This window comes from Colletotrichum fioriniae, assembly GCF_027942845.1.
Source record: "Colletotrichum fioriniae strain IMI 355084 chromosome Unknown scaffold_2, whole genome shotgun sequence".
Taxonomy (NCBI): Eukaryota; Fungi; Ascomycota; class Sordariomycetes; order Glomerellales; family Glomerellaceae; genus Colletotrichum; species Colletotrichum fioriniae.
Window position 1 is genome coordinate 2,341,961 of NW_027076838.1, and position 19,615 is coordinate 2,361,575.

General features: G+C 54.9%; 5 protein-coding genes across 5 annotated transcripts; 1 reads left to right on the forward strand and 4 right to left on the reverse strand.

The window, feature by feature from the left end:
• Nucleotides 1–3,101: 3,101 nt before the first annotated feature.
• Nucleotides 3,102–4,670, reverse strand: N0V96_002451 (uncharacterized protein; the record flags this gene model as incomplete). Its single annotated transcript, XM_053187506.1, has 1 exon — nucleotides 3,102–4,670. One exon carries the CDS (start codon nucleotides 4,668–4,670, stop codon nucleotides 3,102–3,104), a length of 1,569 nt encoding a protein of 522 aa, XP_053055010.1.
• A 2,467-nt stretch (nucleotides 4,671–7,137) lies between these two features.
• Nucleotides 7,138–9,156, reverse strand: N0V96_002452 (uncharacterized protein; the record flags this gene model as incomplete). The annotated part of the gene is made up of 3 exons (XM_053187505.2): nucleotides 7,138–7,585; nucleotides 7,662–8,444; nucleotides 8,891–9,156. 3 exons carry the CDS (start codon nucleotides 9,154–9,156, stop codon nucleotides 7,138–7,140), a joined length of 1,497 nt encoding a protein of 498 aa, XP_053055009.2.
• A 1,277-nt stretch (nucleotides 9,157–10,433) lies between these two features.
• Nucleotides 10,434–11,736, forward strand: N0V96_002453 (uncharacterized protein; the record flags this gene model as incomplete). The annotated part of the gene is made up of 3 exons (XM_065756529.1): nucleotides 10,434–10,506; nucleotides 10,749–11,523; nucleotides 11,724–11,736. 3 exons carry the CDS (start codon nucleotides 10,434–10,436, stop codon nucleotides 11,734–11,736), a joined length of 861 nt encoding a protein of 286 aa, XP_065614898.1.
• Nucleotides 11,737–11,910: 174 nt separating this feature from the next.
• On the reverse strand, nucleotides 11,911–13,476 carry N0V96_002454 (uncharacterized protein; the record flags this gene model as incomplete). The annotated part of the gene is made up of 1 exon (XM_053187503.1): nucleotides 11,911–13,476. The coding sequence occupies one exon, from the start codon at nucleotides 13,474–13,476 to the stop codon at nucleotides 11,911–11,913; it is 1,566 nt and encodes a 521-aa protein (XP_053055007.1).
• Nucleotides 13,477–14,252: 776 nt separating this feature from the next.
• Nucleotides 14,253–18,856, reverse strand: TCB2 (Tricalbin-2; the record flags this gene model as incomplete). Its single annotated transcript, XM_053187502.2, has 3 exons — nucleotides 14,253–15,581; nucleotides 15,631–18,597; nucleotides 18,665–18,856. The coding sequence occupies 3 exons, from the start codon at nucleotides 18,854–18,856 to the stop codon at nucleotides 14,253–14,255; spliced, it is 4,488 nt and encodes a 1,495-aa protein (XP_053055006.2).
• Between the last annotated feature and the right edge of the window lie 759 nt (nucleotides 18,857–19,615).

Consider the following 19,615-nt stretch of genomic DNA (forward strand, 5'->3'; position numbering starts at 1 on the left):
GCAAGCCTGAACTCCGTCTACGGCCAGTGATGGCCGGGTATTTCTTAGCAGGTCACAAACAACACACAAAACACCGAGGTGGAAATTTTCACCCAAAAAAAACATGAAATCGTACATGGGCGTTGCCAGTCAAGAATCCGAAAGCAGCTTCAAAGTTGCGTCACTTGGTGTGGCTCATGGATCTACCCCACGCTTCAACCACGCCGCCAAGCCAAAAGCATCCCAATGGATTCTGCTTGACAGCACTCGTCACATCCAGCATATTCACGGGCTCGATCTGCGATAGCCAGTGAGAGACCCACAGGCTTGACTTGGGGGGAATCTAAGCATCACCGAGTCGGACTTGCACCCATCGGCTGCGTCTGCATCCTAGCAAAACACTGCCAGTGTATCACTAAGATCAACTGGACGTAGACCTTCGCGGAAACCGAATGGCCTAGGAACTTCCTAGTCACTGTTGCTCGAATAGGGTTCGATACAACAACGGCATGGTTGATGCGCCCAGTACTGGATAGTGTCAGATGATGATGCGACAAGACCGCGAAACCATGAAGGCAATTCGTTACGACTTGCAAAGTTTTTTCCAAGAGCAACGGCGGCCAGCTTCGCCATGCTGCAAAAGCAAACCCAGCCTGTCGCGACGCCGCCAGCGAAACTCAAATCCCCGATGATCTCTATTTTACTACACCGTCTCAAACCAACCTAAGCTCACAGCGAATACATCGAATATGGGCTCCTCGCGACGATCTCGATGACCCAATACGGCAGCCGTTACCGGTGTGGGGCCGGGTGCGGGGCTTCACCTTGCCGATGGGAGATTTTTGCTCCCGTTCCCCAGGTTGGCCAACAGTCTTACACAGCAATTACACTAAATGGGCTGCCAGCGAGTCGGGGAAAGGTCCACTGCAACGCTGAGCTTAGGCGATGGTGCAACTATCATCCCGCGCCGTATATGAGTTGTTCCGGGGCGACCTCCACCTCCGCAAGCACGACAGCCACGATTTGCTCATAATCCCACGACATGCCGTCTAGCCCATTACTTAGGGCAGAGCTAGTGGAGGCTGAGTAAACGTCAAAATCAAATTTTGACTCCAATGACCCATGAGCAAGCTAGCCGACTACCTTATTTCTGCGTTGGGTCAAAAGTTCCCAGGACAATGTAACATCACGGGTCCCAATCCCCCGGTTACCTCAGTCTGTATTCGAACTTAGACTCTGTTCGATATGGCGCCCCGGGGTCCGATGGTTCCGCCAAATGCGCCGGTTATTTCGACCGCTCGTTTACTATTTTCATACCATATCAACAGCATAGCTTGCAGACTCCGATCACGAATGCTTGTCACTACCAGAGTACACCGCCAGATTCCCCAGCAGCGGCCATTCTGCCCAGGGTCACTGTCAGCTTGGTCTAAGCTTCGTTGGGCGCAAAGCATTCCCCGTCGACTGCTGTGAGTGAAGAGTGAAGCGGGTACGAGTTTTGCGCAAATGACGCCAAGTTCTATCTAGTCTCGCCCTGTTCTTTCGAATCCAACGTGGTCAATACTCAATACTGCCCTGCCCTGGTAAGATTATTTCGTCCGTCTGGTTCAAACGGATTGCCAACAAGTGTAACCATGGACCTGGTTTGCGCTATACTCTATTGACCCTGCCTCAGTCGTCGCGCGACAAGCAAGAAAGGGACGATTGGCAAAAACCTTGCAAAAAGAGACTTTCAACATCTACGACATCGCAACCATCCGATATTGATATCATCAGCATCGCTCAGAACATGGCCCTCGCCCCCCTCGGTCATGAAACGATTCGCACACTTATTTGATGCCAAAGTAACGAGATCCTTCATTATGCAGTCCGACAGTCAGAATAATGCCCCGAAATGCATCGACAACATGATCCGGATCCTCAAGGCCAGCAATCCGAAGTCTTAGGAATTGCCATATGCACCCCTCCCTCTACGTGGAGCACCGATTTGGTCACCGGAGCGTCCGCTGGGTTTTTATTTTATTTTATATGTTACTTATCATCTGCGCAAATCGATCCTAGAGGATGAAAGCCTGCCGTGTACCGAAACCTCTCGACCGTCAGGGGAAACACTGACCAGGCCAAGGCAAGCAAGGCAACGCGACCTAGCACATGATGACTTCGGAATCGGGATGCAGTGAACGCTACAAGCCTATCCCCCATATAACTGGTTTACAGTATACCAAGGTAAGGCCTCTGCCACAGACTATCTTCTAGCTTGAAAGCAAGATAGAGAAGATCATCAGTGAGACCTGCGTAATCCCATCTTTTTACCTTTCTCGGTGTCTTTTTCCGGTATTTGTCCATCTATCAGGGAAAGGATGAACAGATTTTCTTTTGCCTTTTAGTCAATATTCCGACTGGAACCCCTTGCCTTCACCGTTTACGAAATTCTCCCCCGGCGTCTTGGAACCTTGGCAGCTAGTCATGGCTTTCTTGCCAACGCTCAGATTACCGCCAAGAAGGTCCCAAGGCTCTGGAACCCAGGTGTGAGGAAAACACTCACTCCCCCTTGAGATCCGTGAATTTTGCCAAGCAAGCGCTCGACCGCGCGCGCGGTCGACTATGGAGTAACAACAAGTGCCAGGACCAAACCCAGCCACTGGATTGCAAAGCAAACTAAAACTTGGCGCGATATGCGCCTGTCGCTGAGAAGATTTGAAGCAGGCCAGGGGAGTGGGGGAAGCAGGAGGACAGCAAAAAAGTCAAGCAAGAAAAACTCGTATATATTATTGTGACGATGCTTCGCCCAATGACTACCCAATGACTACCGAACAAGAGAAAAAAGTATAAATACGGACTAGCGATGTGCGCCAGGAAAAAAACCAAAAGAAGGAATCTCGATGCTTCAACTGTTCCGTCGCTCACGGACCGAACAAGGCAGTAAAGTACTCAAAAACTCTAAGTGCCCAGGGCTAAACGGACTTTGCTTCGCTTCAATAACGCCGTTCTGCGCGCGTCCGGTGGCCGCGCCAATTCTCAATGAGGCTCCCAGACTTTTCCCATGCCGTTCACCTAGCACTCCCAGATCTCTCTATACTCTTTCGTCTAGCACTGCTGATCATGTGTACGAACAATACAATCTAGACTTCTGTGGTGAATCGAAACGCATGGCTCTCCAACATGCTGCTCGACGCAACAAAGCTGAAGCCGCCAAACGGGTCGTCTTCCTTGGCCGACATGGCGCTCCAGGGGTCCTTGGCCGTGATGACGGGGCTCAGAGACAAGTCGGTGAACTCGGGCGCAAAGTTTTCGGCGAGCTCGGGGTCGGTGATCATGGGCTGGATGGGCGGCTCGACCTCTCTGGCCTCGAGCTTCTTCCAGTCAATCTTTCTGAAGAAGCGGTGGCCCTTCATGGTCTGCAGGTCCTTGGGCATGTTGGCTCCCAGCCGCTTCTTGGGGTCCTTCTTGAGCAAGCGCGTCAGGAGATCCTTGGCGTCGGGGCTCAGGAAGTACGGCATGACGAGCTTCTGCTTGACAATGTTTTGCTGAATCTTGGCATGGTTGCCGCCGCGGAAGGGCGGGTTACCAGTCATCAAGTCGTAACCCAGCGCGCCAAAAGACCACCAGTCAACCGCCTTTCCGTACTTCTGTCCCTGGATGACCTCGGGGGCCATGTACTCGACAGTTCCAAGCATCGAGTTGCAGTGGTCCTCTGAGGTATCAACCGCGACTTTGGATAGGCCAAAGTCAGTGAGCAACAGATGGCCCTCGGCATCCAGCAAGCAGTTTTCGGGCTTCAAGTCACGGTACACGACACCCAGAGTGCTATGCAGGTGCGAGATGGCCAGAAGCATCTCTGCCATGTAAAAGGCAGCAACGGGCTCGGCAAACATCTTTTCAGTGCTCAGGTGAGTGAATAGCTCTCCACCCTGGCCGTACTCGAGAATCAGATACAGCTTCTCGTGGTCCTGGAAGGCGTAGTACAGCTTGACGACAAAGGGGTGTCGGTTGACCGATTCAAGGATCTGACGCTCCGTCTTGGTCTGTTCGATGAGCTTCTTGTGGACAGTAAGGGAAGCCTTCTTGAACTGCTTCTGAGCGTAAAGTCGGCCGGTGTTTCGCTGCTTGACGAGAAGCACGGTACCGTAGGTTCCCTTTCCAAGGCACCGGAGGGGATCAAAGTCGTCGGCCGTCATCTTACGCTGAACGTCCTTGCTGCCCTCAATGGGTACGATGTGGCCGATTCGCTCTCGAACGCTCTCGTCGACGTAGTCATGCTCCAGGTTGACCTCATAGCTCGTAGACCCGGTCTCGGAACGCTCGCTGCCGGCCTCACTCTGACTGCCGTCCTGGCTTCCGCAGCGGCTCATGACAGCACTGCTGATACCCAGCCCCTTGGAGAGGCCGCCGTGGCCGTTGCTGCCGTTAAGGGTCAAGGTGCTCGTTCGGGAAGAGTTGTCCAGGCTGAGAGGCTCCATCTGCAAGCGCAGCTTGGCGATGCCCGAGACAGCAGGGGAGGAGGCCCCGCGCATATTGGGGCTACAGTTGGCGCTGACGACATCGTCAATGAGGGCAGCGCGGCCGGAGCGCTTCGCGGAGAGAGGCGGGGTAGCGCAGACGCCGTAGTCGGAATCCTCGTCGCCGGAGGTGACGGGGGTGTTTTGAAAGCCGCGCACCGTGTTCAGTGCGGGCGTCGCCTTGGCAATCATGGTTGGGTTGGTGGTGGTTTACGAGGGAGACTTTTAAGGTGGCCGCTCCGTGTAAAAATATGGATTGCTCGTGAACGAGGGGCGCGCGTCGGTGTCCCGGTCGCGCCCTGTACCAGTAGTGGCCGTCACTTTCGTAGGAGGGTTATGGATAAGAGTGAAGCACGGAGATCGTGCCTCGTCGTCGCTCGGGGTCGTCGCGCGGGTCAGATTCGTAGTTTCTCTCGAGGTTTTGGTGGCTCGGGTTTCGGCGCATCTGGCGGCGGAAGAATGAGCAAGTGATGTCGTAAGTGTCGTTTTTACTAGGCATTGGTGTTTGATCGGGTTTCTTGAGTAGTCGGTCAGTCAACAAGGCATTTTCAGAGGGAGGAGTGGTTGCATTCACCAAAATGGTGTTGTTGAAGAAAGGGAAAGGAGAAAAGATTAAATGGAAACAGGCCGGCTCCAAGGTTGAACAAATTCAAGAAAATTCAGCCCGCCCAAGCCGTTCCTCCTTCGCTCGGGACAGGCCACCCACAGGCCGGGTACAGGGGGTTTCGGCGTAAGGTAGATACAAGTGGTAGGTACAAATGGTAAGTACCGTAGTAAGACAGTGGCGGACCCGAGATGAGCGGACCAACCAGAGGGCCAGGCCATGTCAGCCAGCGACCTGAGTGACTTTTCATTCACATGGCTGTGGGCAGCGGACACTTTTTTTCCCTCCCACCTTCCCACTTCCCACTTCCTGCCCACCCAAAAACCACACCAAAATGGCCCAAAGTGACCAAAAGCACCGCACTTTGGAGGGGGGGGAGGTGCGAGGGGGAGTGTGGATCCAGCGGTCCACTGGTCCACTGGTGTGGGATTGGCAAAGCGGAAGCCAAAAATTCGGGCACCCGCGCTGGGGCCTTTTCAGGTCCTTTCATTGGGCAGGCGCAGGGGCTGCAAGCCTGTAACCTGATGAGCATTGCTTGCCTCGTTCCAACTCAGCCCAAATTGCCTGGGTCTTTTGGATTTCCCTTTGCATTTTCTGACTCTCCTACAGTGGCCTGTCTCCATTTCCTTGACACTGGATTGTCACGGCATTCCCTACTTGTTAGGTCGGCTGCGGGTAAGGTATCTCCTTTGCCTGCCGTGGCCACTGTATTTGATGCAGGACAGGTACGCAACACTGGGCTGAAAGACATGTCTGGCGTCCCTTTCGAAGCCTTCCCTTTCCGTATTTTCGCCGGTTAGCAGCGGGGATCAGCGTGGCATTCTGCGCTGTATTACCGAATCTGGTCGGCGGTGTCAGCGGAGCGGGAAGGTACCATCCGGACATTCATCGTTCTTCCCAGTCGCAGTCGGAATTCCACCAAACAATCTCCAACATGAAGGCATAGCTTCCCTTCCTCCAACTCCCCTGTGTTCTTATTTGTGTCCGACTGTCACCGGATAAAGCAGAGCGATCCTTCTCAGTCCCGACTTCACAGGTCCACAAACCATGAGATTAAAGAGAGAAGCGAATTCAGGACCAAGGATGGTTGATTGATTGCCTTATGACGTCCGCTAAATGTCACCAAATGTGGAGGGCGGCAGAGCCCAAAGGTACAAAGTACCGAATGCTCAAGGTACCTCCTAACTTAGTAACCTCACAAAGTGGTCTGACACCGGCCTCTTTCGCTACCTCGTCAAACACGCACATAGTAACGCCGCCTCTTCGCTAATATTCCTCAAATTTGCTATTTTTATGCGCCAGCCCCGTCTCACGGTCTCACTCTCACTCACTCTCTCAACCCGCCAACTGGTCTTTGCGCAACCCAAGAGCCCAGACCAGAATCTCTCCCAAGGGTCTCAAGGGAGAACTTGGAAACTTTAAAGGGGAAAAGGGAATACAACAACATTTAAACATCCGCAGGAAATTCATCTAAGGAATGTCCACTGGCATGGAGCATCCCGTATGGAACAAAGAGCCCAGCGAACCGACCAGGGGAGGAAATAACTCTAGTCTCCCATCTCTGTGGCATGTCTCGGACAAGATCGAGACTCCTGCGGCTTTACCGGGTTATACAGAATGCATGCTACACTGGCCCGAGCATTCTGTCTCACTTTGAGTTGCCAATGGCTAGCTGACGATAGAGTACCTTATTTCGGACACCAAGAGGATATCCAGGCGTTGCTTGAACGTTGGGCGACTGATTATTGACATTAATGATTTGATAACAGGAAGCGTAGAGTTTGTGGGCTGTATGATCAACCTCATTTTCTGGAATCAACCAAAACACCGCAAGCACATGTTCGTCGCGGCAACCATGAACGCCTTCCCCACCGGTTCCCACCGAATAAGGTACCCCATCCTCCGCAGCCAACCCTGTCGAAACTTGGTCGACGACGATCTTCCCTCCTCGATGGTCACGTCAACGCCGATTGACTAAGCCCAAACTGTGATTTTGCCGGACACCAAACGAGGCTTCACCTCTCTCCATCGCTTTTGAATAACACCCCCGATCTACTAATTCTCCTCCACATTGGTCAAGTAATGCGTCTCCAGACTAAACCGCGCAAACGGGCTCCTCTGCCTCAACCTCTTGCTGAACCGGAAAAACACCCACGGAGTCACGCAGAACGCGGCCGCCAGACCCGCCAGTATCGTGCCCGCGTAGTTGGCGTTCAGCCCGGCATACATCTCGTGCGCCACGAGCGGCATCAGCCCTGACGCGACGGCCCGCACGAGCGCGAGACCCGAGAACGCCGATGCCGAGTAGAGCAGGTACGAGTCCGCGAGGTAGCCGCTCAGCGTGTGCGCCGTCTCGTTCACCGCGAAGCCCACAAGCACGAGCGACGCCGTGGGCACCGCCCAGTGGACGCCCGGCACCAGCGGCGGCACCGTCCACGCGAACCACGCCAGCCCGATGGCGAGTGCCGGGGCGGCGAACGCGAAGCCGATGATTTTGTCCTCTCTGGTCAAAGGAATAGGGACTGGTGAGCCTTGAGAGATCTCGATGAACGGGGGGAAGGGATTTATGAGTGACTCACGGCTGGATGGGAATCTGCTTCCGTTGACGGTCCCGGACGACCTTCATATCCCACAGACGAGGGAGGAACGTGAAGACCACGCCGACGGCGATGGCCAGGAACGGCAGCGACGCCTGCGTCTTGGTGAACCCGAGCGAGACGTAGACCACGGTGAGCGACTCGGTAAAAAGGTAAATCATACCCCACGACGACGCCGAGATGAGCGCCACCATAACGACCAACGGCTCCGTGAGCAAGATCTTGCCCGGTCGAAGGACGCTGATCCGGACCAGGGCGCGCCAGTCGCGCGCCTCGTCTGGGTTATGCCACGCCAGCTCCCGTACCGTCGTCCTCTCCCTCTGAATCTTCTTGACAATGGCCCCCAGTAGGATACTAGGCCGGCTCTCCCTGATCCCAAACATGGCCAGGAAGAGCACCGCCGTCACGGCGGCCGCGCTGTGGAAGATCCACCGCCACCCGACCGCTTGCGAAATATACGCGGCGTAGACGGGGCCGAAACACAGCCCGACCGTCGTCCCCGCGTTCCAAAGGACAATGATCCAGACCCGGCGCTTCGTGTTGAACATATCCTCTACGCTGCCGGCGATGACGACGGACGGCACGGCCGAGGCGAGGCCCGCCGCGAAACGGCCCGCGTAGACGGCTGCTGGGTCGTGGATTAGGCCGGTGAGGAGGCTCGCGAGGCAGAAAGCGGCGCAGGAGATAAGGTAGGGGAGGCGGCGGCCAAAGAGCTCGGAAAAGGGGGGGATGAGGAAGCCGCCTATGGCTTGGCCGAGCTGGTACCTATTATTGTTGTCTGTGAGGACTGCTTCTCGAAGGGGAAGTGGGAGGGAGGGAGAGAGGGAGAAGCCTACATTAGGGTGAAGCCCACCAGGGATACTTGTCGACTGAGACCATAGTCTGGAGCCGCCTCGGTTGCGGCGACAGCCTGTATTGGGGCAGAGCCTTATTAGTATATCATTCGGGCCTTGGTTCTGTGCCTGATGGGTAGGTTGACGGTGTTGTGTAAGGTAGGTATAAGGGGCTTTGGTGTAGCAACGAACACCCCCACGCTGCTCGGTTCCTGCCGACATACGGACCATATCGGAAGAGATCAATGGGAATGAATCGTGGGCAATATAAGACAATGTAAGGTACTGTGTAATTACGTACTCCAGTTGTACTTATAATTGTACTTTTCAACCTGTCAGCTACGGAAAACAGATACAAAGAAAAAAAGGTTCTCTCACGTGTGCAGCTCAAACAGAATAATGAACGTCGTATCAAACACCTTCCGTCTGGTAGTCCAGTTCCGCGGGTGCGTAGCACAGTCCCGCTGCCAGTTGACGAAGCCGTCGGCGCGCCTCTCGAGTCCGTACCGTGCCAGGACGGCATTCTCATCCGTATACGTACCCGTCTCCGCGTCCTCGACGATGGCACAGGAGGAGACAGCGGCAAGGGTTTTGAAATTGGCGGACTCCGTCGGCTCCTGGGCGTCAAGGCTTTCTAGAACCATGCTTGGAGACGTCCGCCTAGGGTGGTAAGGGGGAAAGGGACGGGAAGGAAGTTGCGGGATGAAGGTTAGAGATGGGAGATGAGCATAATCTAGGTAGGTGAGTACAGGAAAAGGACTGGGAAAAAGGAATATGGTTGAAGAGGAGAATCGTGGACTAGACGCCGGTAGAGTACCGTCGTCTGTCTCTTCCCCCTTTTTGGAGTGCATTATGCTTCCGGCTACCGGCTTATATCCCACACCGCTGATTGACGACGAGGCATCATTCTCTTCTGTTAAACAGACACACCTCATTGAGCCAAGAGAACATATCCTCCTCCTTCTAATATTCTTAGTCATAGACGTGTTCAATGGTCAATCCTGCAGTGCCAACAAATGCCCAGCTAACTCGGATGAGGCGAAAGCAGACGAAGGAGAACTCAGCCCCAAGGTCTCCTTCCAAGGGAAATTGTAGAAGATCGTGAATACTGCTACAAATCACAAAAAAGAAAACCATGGTGAATGAGGATCAAAAGGGGAAGCAAACTATTTGCTGCACGTGAGATCCCAGACAGGTTACATCTGCCGTAAGCACTTGGAAACCGACGTCGCGTCAACGGTCCAATCGCGAGTAGATATTGCGGCATTGAACCTCGATGATCTGCTTGGGGCTGAGGTATGTTGAGCATACCTTCTTCAAACGATAATCTACGCTGACCTAGTCTGTCCACTAGTATTCTCCCCGTTTCCTCTTGAGGACGGTCTCTATCGCTGATTTGATGGGGGCCGAGGCGTCGTGGTTGAGATGGGCCCTGAGCTGACTGCATGACATCTCTCACTTACATACACACATACTCATTGCCCTTTTTCGTCTGGATGCTCCTCCTGCGCGCGCGGCTGACAGAGGATTGTGTGCTCGACAGCCTCAACCTGAATCCTTCTAGAAACGCCACGATGAGTTCGGATAGGGGTGGGTGTTCCCTTTCCTCGGCTCAAAATGTAAGGCGGTAGGAGATCTAGATGTGAGGTTGCCTCGTGATAACATCTCTAACCCGGCTGAGATGAGATCGTCCTAGACTTTGAACGGCATCGTTATTAAGATAGTCCCCGCAAGGCCTGGAAATCTACATGTAACCATCAAACTGCCCACGTTGCCTGATTCCTGATCCTAGCACGGCTTTGCTTCGAGTTTGGTAGATTTCCATACAGGAACTACTCTAGAAACCTACTGGGGTTTCAAAACAACTAATTTATACACCATCCTTTGACAGCTAAAAAATACCGCGAGATCCCTCGCTGTGATGCCTGACGACGAGAATAGCCCTATCCTCTGGGGCTCCCCCCAAGAGACCGGCGCCGCGTTCGACTTCAGGAGTAAGTCAAACCCCTTTTCCCTCTCGTTCCCCCTTTCTACGCCAGCCCATCTAAAGCCCTCCGCCTCGTCTCCATTCTATTCCCAATCAGCCGAATACCCATCCAACGCAAGAGAGAGAGAGAGAGAGAGAAAGAGAAAGAAAGACCATTAATCTCCCCGCCAGGCGACGTAATAACAACCCCTTCCCTAACAATGCTCACCGCAATAACAAACACAACCCTCTCCGACGACGTCTACGCAGAAGACACTACAACCTCCGCCTTCGAAACCTCCCTCGCAAAACGCTGCGGCCACGCCGCCGCCGCCTTCGTCCTCACAGGCACAATGGCAAACCAACTCGCCCTCCGCACCCTCCTAACCCACCCCCCGCACGCCGTCCTCGCCGACGCTTCCGCGCACATAATCCACTGGGAAGCCGGCGGCGTAGCGCACCTCTCGGGCGCCATGGTGCAAGGGATCCGCCCGCGCAACGGGCTGTACTTAACCCTAGAAGACATCGAGAAACATGCCGTCGTGACGGACGATGTACATAAATGCCCCACGCGGGTGGTGAGCATCGAGAATACGTCCTCCGGCGTGGTCGTGCCGCTGGCGGAGCTGCAGAGGATCAGAGAGTGGACGAGCGCCAAGGGGATCGCCGTACACATGGACGGCGCGCGGCTTTGGGAGGCCGTATCCGCGGGCGCGGGAACACTGGAGGGCTTTGGACGGTGCTGTGATGTGCTCACGCTGGACTTTAGCAAGAACCTCGCCGCGCCGATGGGCGCCATGGTCCTCGGCTCCGCTGATCTCATCAAGCGCCTGCGACGTATTCGCAAGAGTATAGGCGGCGGGATGAGACAGGCCGGCATCCTCGCCGCCGCGGCGCGGCAGGCTGTTCTCGAGAACTTCGGTCCCGGCAGCCGGGATGAGAGGGGCGTGTTGGGGAAGAGTCGAGTGATGGCGGCCGAGGTTGAGAGGATGTGGGTTTCCCGGGGCGGGAGGTTGTTGAAGCCCGTCGAGACGAATATGGTCTGGTTGGATCTCCGGGGTTGCAGGGGTGGGTTTGGGGGCGGTGGAATGAGGCTGGGAGACGGAGGGGGATCTAGTTGGATGGGAAGAGGGTCGTGTTGCATCATCAGGTTGGGGAGGGCGCGATGAGGGCTTTGGGGGATGTGATGGATGAGGTTCTTGGGAGAGTTCGGGAGGTGGCTGTTGGGCTGGGTGGGTTGCCCAGGGCGAGGTTGTAGATGTTTCTTCTCCATGACCATTTGAGGCGACGCCGCCTTGAACCATGGTTCGAAGAAGACTTGACTGCTGTGACAATGAAGTGCTTGGCGAATTGACTGAACTTGGAAGGGGGTATCTTATTGTTCTACAGGAGTCGGTGTTTCCCTCCATCTCTAAAACCAAAACCGTCTCCCTTACACTCCCTCGCCATCATTCCGGCCCCAGAGCTTGACCGTCCGGTCGTGGCCACCGCTAACAATCCACTTGCCGTCCCTGCTGACATCAACACTGGCGACCGGCCCAGAGTGTCCGCTGAGCGTCTGCACCAACCCCCAGTTGTCGGCCGAGAAGATTTTTATCTTTGCGTCGAACCCACCAGAGACGAAAAACGTACCCGCCTTCTTCGGCTGCTGCGCGCCCTTGTCGTCGGCACCGGGCGGGTGGCCGTCAATCGGGTCGTCCAGGCCCCGGAACCACCGCACGTCCGAGACGGCCTTGGCGTGCGCGCCGAGGTTCGCCGTCCGCTGCACCTTGCGCACGTCCCAGCACTTGACCCAGCCGTCGGCCGAGCCCGACAGTACCCTGTGGCCGTCGGAGCCCCAGTCGAGCGCGTAGATGGGCTGGATGTGCTCGTCGAGGATCATGACCGTCCTGCCGGACCGCAGATCCCAGATGCGGCCGATGCTGTCCAGGCCTGCGCTGGCCAGGAGGGAGCCGTCGGCGTTGAAGCTGACAGCGTAGACGCCCCTGGAATGGCCCTCCTGCAGCAGCAGCTCCGCCGTCGTTTCCACGTCCCAGAGCCTCCACGTCGTGTCGTCCGAGGCCGATGCCAGATATCGGCCGGAAGGGTGGAACTCGACGCGGGATACCCTGCCGCCGTGGCCCGTCAGGGTCGAAAGGGGGGTATCTTTGTTCAGAGACCACAGGTGGACCAAGCCCTCAGCTCCGCCGGAAGCAAGGTTCACCGTGTCGGGTGATACGTTGGCCTCGGGTAGCGTGGACCCCGGGTACCATGAGATACCGCTAATCTTTTGTGTGTGTCCTCGGAGGTTCATCTTGGCCTCCATGCTCGGGATCTCAATGAGCTTCAGCGCCCCGCCCCAGTTCCCCACGGCAACGAGCTCTCCGTTTGGCGATAATCTCGTCATGCTAACGTGTCTCTCGCCGGCCGTCTGACTGCCCTGGAGCTCGAAACCATCCAGCTTCTCCTTAATCTGTTTCCGGAACTTGACGTGCGTACGCAACGGGATCGTAGACTCGGCCTTTTGAAACTGCACCCGCCGCCGCGCCCTCGGTAGGGAATACTTTGCGATATCGATGCGCGCCTGCAGCAGGGCCTGGCCGCCCGGTGTGTAAAACTCCTCGTCCTGCTCGTCTTCGTCCTCGTCCTCGGCGTCCTCCATTGTGATATCGCCGTTCTCGATACCATCCATCTCCTGCTGGTTAGCCAGCAGTTGGGTAACTAGCAGGTTCCGGAGACGGTCTCTGCGTTCGGGCTTGCCCTCGCCAAAGAGCGTGACCGGCTCGCCCATCTCTCTGAGCCTCGTGCGCACCCGGTTGTCGTCTGTGGGCACCGCGATGCTCGCCGCCAGCTTCTTCCTCTCCATCTGCGCCAGAACGGCCGACGTCTTCTCGGGCGCGGCGCCAGCAAAGGCGGAGGGAATCTCGTAGTCGTGGTCGACGGGAACGTCCTCCAGCGCAATACCTCTGTCCTCGTCCATTGCCTCCTCGACGTAGGCTTGTCGCGAAGGGTGCATCATCTTGGGCAGCGGGAGGGCTTTCGGCCCGGGAACGTCAGAGTTGTTGCAAGTCGCGTCGAGAGAGTGATTCGAGGGAGTCGGTCGAGGCTTCTGGAGCTGGGGGAGAAGTGGGTTAAGCTCCAATGGATGCCTAGTGAAGTAAACAAATGTTTAGGATTTGGGATTTCGTAGAGCTTACAACAGTACGTGCAAGCAAGTAGTGAACCAAGGATGCGCGCGCCTGCCACCATGCATTCGGGGTCCACTGAAAATTTCTCGGCTACGGTGGCTCTTTTCGCCGTGCCGCTGCCCGCCCAGGTGTCCGAGTCCCCAAAGGAATCTTTCCAGGTTGGCTGGTGGTGGGTACCTACTTTACCAACAAAGCGAAAATAAAATAAAAATAAAATAAAAAGAGATCCCTGATAATTGATCTGAATTTACACAGGGTGGTGCACGTCTGTGAGGTTGATATAGCATAAGAGTGTATGGAGCTGGATCAGTGACATTGAATAGCTTGAATTGCATCTTAACTACAAGAAGCTATGGACCTATTTGCCCTGCTCTCTACCGCCCGTCCACGCCATATCCGTCCGTCTCCACCTACGCCCTCCAGTACAAAATAAATAAAAAGATAAAATGAAAAGACTCATTAGTGGATGGTGATCGCCAGCTTCGTGGGCAACATCCAAGGTATCTGAAAGAGGTCAAAAAGCTTTTGTTATCAAAGGAAAAGGACGTATGAAGAAAACAGTTACAGTCCAGAAACAAGGTTCGATAAACGAGCTGCAATGATTCAATCAGCTCGGAGTTCCCTCTCTGCTGCGACTCTCACGCTTGCTCATGAAGCTGCGGCGAACAATAGACTTGGGGCTATCAGGATCCAAGGTGCTGGCTGACGCGACAAAGGTACTCTTCATGATGACCGTTCCGCTTCCAACCTTGATCTCCTTCTCGGCTCCAGTTCCGGTTTCATCAACGAAGTAAAGGGCCTCGCCCAGGTCGTCATCGCTCCTGAGGGTGTGCTCGCCCTTGGCCTCGATCTTGAATTGGGTATCGGGTGTGCATGTGGTCTTGAAAGTCTCGTTGAATCGGAAGAAACCAGTGGCGTCCTTATGGTGCTTGGTCTTGCCGATTGACTTGGGCTTCGGCGTCAACTGGTTGATGGTGATGTACAGGTCGGTTGAGGGAGGAAATCCCGTTGCGGACACGACAGTGAAAGAGGCGCTTCCTGAGCCGGGAGAACCCGGGTTCAAGCTGTGAACAGAGGCGGCTCCGTTGCTCTGTTTACGCGCGTGACCACCCAGTGTAGAGCCATTGGAGGTGCCCGGCCGCGTATCAGGGGATTCACTCCCATCCGATGTGGAGAACCCTGTTGCTCGCTTCAGTCCGAGGCCAGGTGTCGGTCCAGGAGGGCTGCCTCCATTCTCGACAATGGTTGGGATGTCGTTGAAACTAGACGACGCACCATCTGCGTCATCCTCCTTTCTGGAAAACAACCCACGCTTGAGGAACGAAGCACCTTTGCCCACGCCGTGACCAACGGTGCTGCCAACTTTGATGGGTGCGCCTGCAATGCCAGTGACGATTCTTCCAGGTGCCGCGAATGTTCCGGAAAAGGTAGAGGTACCTTGACGAGTTCGAGTGACGTACGAGGGCCGGAAGAGCATCCTCAATCTGACTGTGCCCGACTTTCCATCCAGAATCAGTCGACTCTCGCTAGGTCTGAAGGGATCCAACTGTTCAAGGTTGATGTCGGCAGCTCCAAGGAAATCGGGCTTATCGGCGAAATCGTAGTCCCACACAGTGACCTTGAACTTGGCAGCCGTTCTCGATGGGACGGGAACTTCAAAGAATTCGTTCCAGGCAGGGTGCAGCGTCTTCTTCTGAACCTTGGTCTTGTACACATCCTCGCCATTGAGTTCAAACTTGCAGTAAGGGTCGCTCTTGCCATTTGAGTCGGCTGATGGGAGGTCTTGGGCGTCCAAAACATCGACGCGGAGGGTACCCATGTTGTTGATACTTTCGCTCGGATCCAGCTGCATCTTGACGGGAATATACTTGAGGCTGACCTTGACACTGCTGGGCCGGTTTTCCTTGTCTTTCAACTTGAGAGTCGTGGGGTTATTCTGGGGCTAGTTAGTAATTTGTCATGTTTCTAGGAGATGAAAAACTCACCAGGCACTGCTTCAGCGTGTCCAAAGTGTTTCCCTGCAGCTTGGCGATGGTGTGGTCCTTGTCCTTGTCGCTGCCCTCGACCTTGTCGCCCTTCTCACGGACCTTGAGTGTAAGACGAGAGAAGTCGAGCTCTCGGATGAAACAATCGCCAATTTCATCAAATGCGTGCTTCTTGTGCTTGGCGGCAGACGAGGTATACGAGGGGAAGGCCATGTCGTCGACCCAGACTTCCAAGTGCGTGTTGTGCTCAGGCATCTCCGCTTCCATGAGCTTGAAGATCAAGAGACCAGACTCATACTTCAGAAGCTCCTGAGGGGACAGCCGGATCTTAGGCGGGCCGCTTTCATCCTTGGATTTCCTGGGCATAGTAGGTGAGACAGGAGTGACTGGTGTCTTTGGCGGGCTGATTTCCAACTCGGCTCCGTCCTTCTTCTCTTCGGTCTTCTTCTCCATGGAGCTGCTGAATTTACCGGCCTCTGACGATCGCGGGGCATCCTCAATCGCCTTCGCAGCCGCAGCCGCCTCAGCCTCTTCCTCCTCGTCTTCAGGGTCGGCAACATTGAGACAAGGGAAAAAGGATACCGTGTAGGTCAGAACACCCTTTGCGATACCCTTGCCATGAAGCTGCAGACCTCCCTGGAACGTTTTCTTCTGATCGTGAACGTTGTACTCGCCGTTCTCAGCTTGCGAGATGTAGTCGCCAGCAAATACTTCAATCAAGCCAAGACTGCGATCCTTGCCCATCTTCTCAGAGTCCATGACTTCGAGCGTAAGGCGCTCGCGAGCCGAGTGGACTGGAACGTAGAGAACCTCATCAAAGTCGGGATCAAGAGTGTTCTTATGGGTAACTGTGCGAGCCTTCTCAATGCCAGAGAGAAGAACACGCACGTAGGGGTCGGATTTGCCAAGAGTCTCGAAGTTGCGAAGGTCCTTTGCGTTCTTGAAGTGGAAACGCATAACACCAACCGGGGTGACGTAGCCTCCCGTTCCACCAACTACACCAGAAAGAGCAACCGGCTTCCATTGAGCCATCATCTTCACGCGACCGGTCGCGACGCCAGAGAGATGGAACCACTCCTGGCTCTTGCCCATGCACTCCAGCATGTCCTCAAGCTTGATCTGGTACTTGCCGATGACCTGGTCACCAGTGAGATCGCGGTCGTCTTTGATCGTGACTCCGAGTTTAGCGTTCTTCTTGTCAGTAATCAACATCTCCTTCGAGCCATTGTCCCAGATCGGGTTGTTGGTCCTCTTTAGCTTCTTTGTAGAGTGGATGTCTCGGCCGTTGAGATGCAGAGTAGCGTAAGGGTTGAGAAGACCGACAAGGCTCTTGGTGCCATCCAAATCCTTGGCCTGCTCCACTGTGAATCTGAGAATACCCGTGTTGGAGTCCGGCGGAGGCTCCAAGCTGCCGTCTTCCAACTTCTTGGGCTCCATGACTGGGAAGAACCTGATGTCGCAGGAGAGCTGACCTCGAGCCTTGCCATCGGCAATGACTTCGAGGACTTCGTTCTCGTGAACAGCCAGTTCCTCGACCTGGTCGAGGGCAAATGATGCCACGCCCAACTCCTTGTGTTTCCTGAAGTCGTTGTAGTCGAATACTTGGATATCCAAAGAGTCGTTGAAAGAAGTGATGATAATGTAGTGAGTCTCGTTCCAGCGCGGGTTTCCGGTGTCCTTGACGTGCTTTGTGCGGGCAAGCTGCTGGCGGCGATTCAAGGTCAAGGCGGCATACGGATCGGGCGAACCAGAGAAGTTGTCCGGGTTCTTGAGGCCCTGAGCGCCATGGAGAGTAACAGCAACCACGCCGATAGCCTGGTCAACCGGGGTTCCAGCCAGCATCTTGGCCACTTCAATGGGGAACACGTTGGGAGAGTACATCATGGGAGCCAGGTTGCCGTGGATCTGCTCGAGGATGAAAGACTCGAGTCCAGGAATGAAGTTAATGTCGAATCCGAAAGTCTCACCACCGAGAGGTTTGCAAACGTAATCAATCGTGGGCTTTTCCAGGAAGCACATCTCCACCTTTTCAATGTGAGGGAAAGGGATTTGTAGCTTGATCTTGAGTTGCATGATGCCAGAAAAGGACATATCCTCAACGATCACGTCCAGGCCCTTGCTGATCATGGCCTTTCCGACTCGAATTTCAAGAACAACCTTTGGGTTGATCTTGTTCTTGATTTGCTTGGAGGTCATATCCGCTGTGTCGTTGGGGGTGAAGCTAAATTTCCAGTCCATGATGACGGTGTCATCCCCAGCTTTGGGGTACGTCTTTACGTGCTCCATCCGCGGGGGTTTCGAGCCGAGAGTGAATGTCTTGAGCTTCAAGCTGTCGAGGAAGGCGGGAGTAGCACCACTGAGAACCTGATCAACAGAGTTGATGATGGTCTGTGCCAGAACGGGTTGATAGATGGGCCAGAACTTGAGCATGAAGGAATTGATCCACTCGAGCGATTCGGTTTCAGTCTCAAGTTTCTTCAGCGAAAGCTCTCTGTTGATGTCGTCGCGGAAGTTGCGCCTTACTCGGCGAATAGAAGTTCGGTAGTAAGTTGAGCAGACAGCCATGAGAATGAAGACCCAGCCAAGGCCTCCGCCCAAGACAGCAACGAGCCATGAGGAGATACAGGCAAAGGCAATGATGGCGGCATTATGGTACCAATCTCCGTAGAATTTATCCGGGAGATTACTTTCGAGCCAGGTCGAGTGATCTAGGAGACTTGCCGCATCATGGAGGTCGTCAGCGGGCCAGCCGAACCTCGGAGCCCAACCAGTTCTCGTGTATGGTTCTTCGTCCTGGCTTTGGGGATCATGGGTCTTGATCGTATTACCGTCCTGGTCCTTGGGCAACTCGATGACGCCTTCTTTGGTCGGAGGTGGAAGATCGGTGACGGGAGCGCTCGAATCAGCTACATCGGTTACGACTGAGATACCCTTGGCTCGCTGGGAATGGAAGCCCGCGGGAACGGCCTAACAAGAGACGTGTCAGTTCGGCTCAATTCAACGGTGAAGTGGGGAACTCGGTCGCGCAACTCACAGCTGCAGCTTGGCGGCGCTTCTCTTCAGGGCTCGCATCCGGGTCGAAGGTGAAGGCGGTGATGCCGGCCTTTTTGGACTCTTCGACTATCTTCTTCTGAGCATCGTCTGCAGAAACGTTGGATTCGGGATCCTGGGCAGCCTCGACGACACCCTGAACCTTGAGCTCGTTCTTCTCGAGTGCGGAAGCCATCTTGTCAAGCTCTCGGGCGCCGCGCGGAGCAGCTTAGTGTGGGATGACCGAGTCAATTAGCAAGGCGCTCAGCTTGCGATGCTGTATCGACGCATGCAATTGTAGTTCTTGCAATGGACGAGGCGGACCGGTGGCCTCGTTGGAATTGGAGTTTGAGGGGGAGAAAGTGAACAAGTAACGGAATTGGAGAAGGGACGCGAAGAGGGTCTCAGGGAGGGTCTCGGACTAAAAAGAGACGAGAAGAGAGAAGTAGATCGGCGACAGGGAAAAAAGGAGCGAGTGAATGGAGAGCGGCCGGACTGTGGCTGGTCGGCCAGTAGTTGGAATACTAAGATAGCTTAGTGAAGAAAATGTGGAGGGCGGCAGGAAGTAGAAACAAGATTCGGTAGAAGAAAGACAGAAGGCGGGAAGCCACGAAGCTAAGGTGGAGGGAGGGCAAGGCAAAGGTGGCAGTGATGAGGTGGATGGAGAATCAGAAAGGTGAAGGTTGGATTGGGAATTGGCACAGATACGTCAGGTTCGCTAGCGGCTACGCCGTGGCATGGGTTGGGTAGCCGGTACGAAGTCCTTGGTGCGTTTGGGGAGTTGGAGAGACACTGCCCGGACGGAACAACAGGCCGATCGATGGGTGCAAAGTGTACAAGTGCCATGTACAAGATTTTGGCCAACTGGAACCTAATGCAAGAAAGTGAGTGCAAGTGCAAGTGCGACTGGGACATTACAAGATTACGACTGCAGCTTCAACCGGTTCATGGCACC